The 7,363-nt window shown below is 40.3% G+C and overlaps 1 protein-coding gene across 1 annotated transcript in view; it reads left to right on the top strand.

Annotated features, from left to right (window-relative positions):
- The first annotated feature begins 1,434 nt into the window (after nt 1-1,434).
- Nucleotides 1,435-7,363, top strand: part of BTBD16 (BTB domain containing 16) — a 51,218-nt gene continuing 45,289 nt past the window's right edge. Inside the window, exons 1-6 of the mRNA XM_025205923.1 lie at nt 1,435-1,550; nt 2,157-2,223; nt 4,446-4,605; nt 6,551-6,671; nt 6,788-6,864; nt 7,019-7,150. Of these exons, the coding sequence (XP_025061708.1) occupies nt 1,435-1,550; nt 2,157-2,223; nt 4,446-4,605; nt 6,551-6,671; nt 6,788-6,864; nt 7,019-7,150 (673 nt within the window). The remainder of the gene's footprint in view (nt 1,551-2,156; nt 2,224-4,445; nt 4,606-6,550; nt 6,672-6,787; nt 6,865-7,018; nt 7,151-7,363) is intronic.

Here is a 7,363-nt window from a genome sequence, read left to right on the forward strand (position 1 = left end):
GACTGCAGCAGCTTGGAATTTTTACAATCTAGAATAAAGGGGTTACTTTAAAAAAGGGTTGTGCATTTTAAGTCAAAGATTTGGAAATTGTTTCTTTTGGACAGTCAAACTTCTATATAAAAAATTGTACGTGGTGCTCTAGTTTCACACCACTGTACAGAAGCAAATGAAATAAAAACTTGTACCTAGTGTACCTTGTTTGTAGTGCCATAATTAACATAAAAATTCAATTGTAGGGTTGTTTCTTTGCGAGCGTAGCTCAAACTTTCTGTGTGTGGTTGGGCTAGTTAAAATTGTGATAGTTGGTATGAACTAATGGTGAATCTTTTAGCTTACATAGTCAAGTTTTATTTTTTGAATTAGCAGTCCTGGGCTCAGTCTCCGGGACCCTCCAGCCTATCTAAAGATACCGCATTACAAAGGAATCAGAACTCATGGTAGAGGTGATATCTTTTATTAAACCAACTAGATTTTTGCAAAAAATAAATAAATCTTTAATTGCAAGCTTTTGGGCACAAATGAATTTTAACTACATTGCAAACACATGCACTTGCCCAGCGATGATCCAGAACACTGGTGTATGAATTGTTTTGTAAAAATATCAGTATTTTAGGTCAGCTAGAGGAAAAAAAATCTATAGTACACTTGGGAAGTATTGTATTACTATGCATTCTACTTAGAGTAACCGTGTTAAATATGTTAGCAACAACAGTGTTTACATACAGTATAGCTAGAACAGTTCTGCTGAAAGGCCAGTGTAAGGAACTAGGTCAGTTAGTTTGGTATCAATCCCATGAAAAACAAAGAAAAAGCGGATAGGAGTTTTAATCCATATGGCATGATTGGATCTGACCACAATTAATACCAGTCAATATGATTTTACAGAGAACAAGTTTTGTTAAACCAACCTGATGTTCTTCTCTGAGGATAGACGGTTTGGCCAATAAAGGTAAGTGTGTACTTAGACTTTTGCAGTCATACAACTAGATTAGTATGATAAAACATTCAGATTAATAATTTAGCACTACCCAATAGAAATAAAATGTATGCTGAATTATTTAAGAACTAGATAACTGACATCCCCAAAATTGATTGTTAATCAAGAATTATCATCAAAATACAGCATTTCTAGTACTGTCAGTGCAGAATGTTTTATATATAATTTCTTCAAGAATGTCATGATGCCACAATGGGTAGAATTTGTAGATTCTGCTTTTAGATGGACCACTGATGAACATCAGAATGGTCTCTTGTGTTGCCATAGAGACTGCTTCCTGTCGCCCATGGAAACATGAGGCAGCAGGTTTTCTACAATTAAAGCAAGGCAGAGGAATGAGGAGAAAAAGCGACTGGGAGCTTTCTGCAGTCAGTTAGCGACGCCTCAGCTGGCACTGCACTGCTTAAGGAAGTGTACTATTATTAGTGTTACTCATCATGGCAAATCTACGGAGCACTGCTAATTTTACGAATGATCAGAAATCACTAGATTTAGCACAGCTGACAACTTTTGTTCCCCAAATGCCTACTTCAGATGGTAAATCAAAAAACTTGTAAGTACAAGTTAAGGTTTTCAGTTGTATTTGAAAGGAACAGGGAGATTTCCTACTGAATGTCTAGTGATAGACACTGCTTCCTACCATGCAGGAGTATTCTTTGTTTTTTCCCTTTAATTGAGTTCTACAGCACTATAAAACCGCTCCAGTCATAACGTAGAAAAATATCCTTCTGCCCTTTTACATACTGCTTCGTCTTTGTTCCATTTTGGAGTCTCCTTGAGAACACTCCTGTGAGGTAGCAAGTATTATCCTTGTAGAGATATGGAGAACTAGGTACAAAGCAAAGACTTAATTTTCAGAGGTGCTTGCAAATGCATGGTGCTTCAGTGAGAGACAGGTAGGACCCAACTTACAAAGATACCAAGCCCCCACCATCCCTAGTTTTAACTGAAAAAATGTATCAGATTGTTTTCAGAATTGTCTGTGCAATTACCATTCCTATTGATTTAATTAGGGTTAGAATCTGATCCCTGTTCATTAGACAGATCTGAGTAACACTATATGTGCTAAAATTGTCTTGCTTTGCTCTACCTACATGCACATAACCTTGGTGAAGAGTGTATTTTCTTGACAATTTGACTCTGTTCCTTTACCCCTCAGCTATTTACTCACAGCTCCTTTTGCAGCTCTTGGAGCACTTTCACCAAGTGAGAAGAAAATATCCACGGTAGGTACAGCAGCTTCAGATAGACCCTTATGTCTTACTGCCCGTGGAGTTAATGGCTTATTAACATTAGAATCTCTAAACCGTTATTCCCAAATTATTGATTCTTTGAACTGGAGATTACAGTTTATCCTCCCATTGCATGCTGGTAGTTAAGTACTAATGATAAAAATCATTCCCATTTTGTATATTTTATCTAATATTTATGCAGGCAGGCTCTTGAGAAGTCTCAGGTTCCATAGAGTAGAAATCATCCAAGAAATACAGCAATTGTGCTTCAAGTCACATCCATTGCAAATCATGACAGTTGGCAGTAGGGTCCAGTTTTGGGGTGCTACAAAGTTATCATAAGGTTCACAAGGTTCAGGATACATAGGAAAATGAAAGAGACAGGGTTGAGTTTAAGAGCCGAAGGCTACACCCTTATTTAGCCTTTTTGTTCTGTAGGAAGGAATAAGCACCCTATTTTCCCCAAATACAATCCAATTAATTGTGTTCAGTGCAGCATTTAGTGACTTCAAGCGAAGTAACCAATATTCAGTGATGGCTCATTTTGGCCCACGCATAAATCCAGCCTACCTTTGAATCCTCTCACCTTTTACTCTGAAAGCTCAATCTATAAAGCTTTAGGGAACTCCACCCTCTCTTTCTCTAGACCAGGGGTGGGCAAAATGCAGCCCGGGGGCCGGATGTGGCCCGCCAGCCCATTCTATCCGGCCCACAGGGCCCCTAAAAAATTTAGAAAATTAATATTTATCTTCCCCTGACTGCTTATCAAGCGGCCCTCGATGGCTTGCCAAAACTCAGTAAGTGGCCGTCTGCCCAAAATAATTGCCTGCCCCTGCTCTAGACTAATATGGCCCACCAGACATTTTTAGGGTTTCTTAGCCAGTTTCCAGAGGTAAACATGAATCCTTTGGACCTGTTGGCCATCTTTACTGGACATCAGCCTTTGGAGATACTAGTGATTAAGTTCATTGAACTGTCTACTTCACCATCTGGCATCTCTCCCCTTTTACTCCGGTCCCTTATTTCACTTAACTACATATTTGCCCAGGTACTGGATAAACATGCCCAAAAGTACAGACTTTCACCCCAACCACTGATATACAAAATACTTTATCAGCCTACTGAATGATGACAACAGAAGTAAAATATAGTAAGTAAAGAAAATAGAGACAATGTTACTTCCATGTGCACATAAGAAATAGATGAAACACTGAAAATGATCTTGGAAGAATTCCTGTATAAACGTTTATACACATGGCTCGTGGGCTGGATCCCCATAATCTGATCCCTCGTCTGGCCCCATTGACTCACACATTGTACCTGACTGGCCCTGCTCTGCATGAGGCTCTCACTGAGGCTGGGTCCTGGGCTGCGCCACCCATGGTGTTCACTTGGGCCAGGTCCTGAGCTGCACTGCACAGCACACTCGCTCAGGTGGGTGCCACATGCACTGGATCCAGCACACGGGTGTGGAAGGAGATTTGTGGGCCTGATATGGCCTGTGGACTAGTTCTGCAACAGTCATCCAACCCACAGAGCCAGATGAGTTTGAGACCTCTAATGTATGTGATCATACAAAGGATTTAATTCTCCTTTCAAACCCAGTCAATGCATCTTCTTTCTAATATCAACGTCTTTTTAGAGTATGTCTACGTAGCTCTCAGCTGTGCTGAGGAGCGCCACCCTGAAAATATGCAAGGTCCATTTGTTTTCACTCCACACAGGACAAATGCCAATAAAATGCAGTTACATTTTGATGTGCCTAGGACATGCTCAGCTCTACTCTCAGCTTCTCAGGCTTGGCTGTGCTTGCCGGAGGCATGCGCCCAGCCCCACTTTAATGGCAACTACCTTGTTTTGCTATTTGGTGGAGATGGCTGGCAGTTTGTGGACAGGGCGTGTTTAATGGCACCACTCCTTACAAATGGTTGGAGGTAGTATAGATGTCTCTTCAGTGTACAGGTGCAGAATGGCCACAGAGAAGGCAGGATGGTTGAATGAAGTCTGGTGTGTTTGTGAGCTCTAGCATGTCTTCCCAGAATCCAGGTCAGGGAAGGGTTTTTGCTGTATCCTGGTTTTACCCTATCTCTGAGAAGTTATAACTGTTGTATATTTTGTAGATTTAGCTTAATATTTCTTACAAGTCGATCTTGAGGGGTGGAAGCCCCCTGCTTATGCACATGTCTGACAAGGATCTGTCCATATATTTGTTTAAGGCTGCCTGGCCCTTGAGACAACGCTGCTTCCGTATACAGGCTGGTTTGAACAATCGCTGGCAGTTTCCTTGTGACTTAAGTTGTGATCTCTTAGGAACTGCACAGGCCAATAAGGCTTATAGAGCCAGCCTCAATGAGACCCTCAGAAGGATGATGACAGGTAGGAAAATGGGGGGGAAATGTAATGTCCACATTTTAAGTAGACATAGGTCTTAAAGCAGTACTGAATGCCTCTGAACATTGGATGGGTGTGGATTCAGCATTCAGCTGTAAAACAGAACATTATGCTTTTTTCCAGAAATTATCCTCATTGCACAAAAATATCAAGGCATTATCTGACTTTAGAGTTAATTTGGATAAGAACTCCCAAAACTTGATGTTTATGGAAAATCAATTTGAAAAATCTCTCTCAAGATCACATCTCATCCCAGGGTATCACAGAGCCCTTCTTACTCCTTGTGGAAAACTGCAGTAACCAAATCCCTCCTCTAGTTTTGGTTTTGCTATTCAAGGGACAAATAGAGGACACTATATTCCTGGGCTAGATTCATGGAGCCTGCACAATCTCCATTTTCCTTCTTTGCTGATCTGGAGTGGATCTGCAAGGCATGATCTCTATGTGGTATCAGGTGATTGGCCTTTTCCTTGCAACCTCCTCAAGGGCTCTTCTGCTAAAGGCAGATGGCTTGCTTATTTCCCCAATTTACAATGGTGTTGCCAGGTCTCATGATGTTATTTTGAGTCCTGTGGTATGTGATGTTTGACTTAACGTCCTGGACGGTTTAGCCAGTTCAAAAACTACAGTAAGTGTCTAGCCCTCGAGGTTGCTGAGACAAGTTTGAAAATGTGTCCTGAGAGTCCCATACAGGCTCAAAAAAACAGATGGCAAAGAAAAAGTGATTATTATTTTTCTTTTAATCTCATGTTTTGGAGCCAATATTCTGGGATTGACTCATAACATTTGAATGTTTTAATATGATTATACTGGCAATGAGACACAAAAATTCATATACTGCTCCTGTAAGCATATAGGAGCTAGGACATGGGAACAACCTTGAGGCACTTGGATGTCTGTGGTGCTATTTGGGCTGGCCCTTCATCCAACCTGTCCATTTATCTTTTTGCTCTCAGACTTCAGTCCTACTCTGACTCTCTCCTGAACTTTCCTGGCCTATTTTCCTTGCAGTGTTTTCTCAACTCCTCCAAGTCCAGGAAACCCACCAGCAGGCCTTCCTCTCCCTGCTTTCTGTATGGCCATAGTAAAAGCCAAGTACAATAGGAAGAGAAAAGCAGCACGTTAGAGTCCTACATGACTCCGTTCTCTTTTATTCTTCTGGGAATCAGTCTGCACGCTGCTTGTCTCCTCTTTTGAGGTCCCCAAATACTGCTGCAGTACAATCACGTAGAAAGGACAGAGAGAGGCAGCTCATGTGGCTGGGGGTAATTGAGAATGAGCTTTTAACTTGTCCAAAGTAGAGGTATATTACCTTTACAGACTTTTTCAACTTTTTTTCCCCCAACTGTATTGTACAGTTATACATTAGTTAAGTATAGCATTGGGTTTATTTTTCCATTAGAGGCAAGGATGGATTTAGGCACCTATGTGGGAAAGCCAAAAGGATTTATGTATGTAGCTAATATAAAGAAAGGACATGAACGCTTTGCCTGACCCTAGTAATTGTCTATAGTCATCCTCAAAGTCTGTGGCGAGGAGCTGAATCTGTGAATCTCAACTTCTAGTGCTTTTTTGTGTCTTAACAATGCCTTGCCTTGCTTAATTTGGGATAGGTGTTCATCAGGTGCTTAATTTGGGATACGTGTTAATTATTTTTGCTGTGTTTTAATTCTTCCTAAGATTTTAAAGTGTCTTTTTTTCTGCAAATGAAGCAAAAATTGTAAGCCATCTAATTCTCAGTCAAGAACTCAACACTTGGGGATCGTGTTAAGTAAATGTAATCAATCCAGTTTTTATTCTTTATGGAAAAAATACCTTCTTTTTTCTAAACAGAATCCACAACCCACTGTTTCAAGTTTTCCAGCCTGAAATTTAGCTTACATTTATATCTCCACTTAGTCACTAATATATGCTCTCTCTAATTCTTCAGCTGATACACCTGTATCTCTGTTTGATGAATCAGAGGACCTGGCGGCAAATCTGAAAGTTCAGACACAACTCTGTAAGATACACTTATCACAACAGGTTCGAAAGGGCAGCAAGCTGGATAGGTAACAGAAAAAATGCTTGTGTTTTTTATCCTAGTTTAAAAAGGAACGTGTGTTAGAACCAGTAGGAGTGGACTTAACTTTTGGTTAAAATTTTGCCTCCTTTTCTCTTCTTGAAGGTTACAAACCCATCTACCTGATACAAAAGAAGTCATCTTTTCCCACACACAGAAGCTGAGTGAAGACATGGATCCAGGTGAGTCATCTCAGATACTGCCACGGAAATAATGAGCTGAAGAGAAAATTCTCCCTGGGATTTCTCCGCATTCTGAATGGGGTAACTATCTTCAGTTTTATTTGCTGCATTTTAAAACATATGTTTTAATTAACAAGGAATTCTGTCTTTTTAGATGTGTCCTTAAAATGCTTGGGCTTCTTGTGGGATCTTCATCGTATCTATCTATTTAAATCCAAGACACTGTCACAGCTTTTAATTACAGCAGTCGAGTCACGTAGCCCAAGTGATTTGGAAAGCATACAAGGTATTCTAAGCAGTATCTAATGGAAATATAGGGAAGCCTTTTCTTGTTTTCTGGGAAAGGAGAAGATAAATAGAAATCAAGGTTGCATCCCTTAGAATTAAGGTTTGGCTCTCTTGATCACAGTGTCTACTTCTCATTGATCAACACTATGCATCACATGGAGTTCTTGTGACTTCTGGAAGCTCCTGAATTCTGGGTTAATATTTCAGCAGG

This window comes from Alligator sinensis, unplaced genomic scaffold, assembly GCF_000455745.1.
Source record: "Alligator sinensis unplaced genomic scaffold, ASM45574v1 scaffold28_1, whole genome shotgun sequence".
Taxonomy (NCBI): Eukaryota; Metazoa; Chordata; order Crocodylia; family Alligatoridae; genus Alligator; species Alligator sinensis.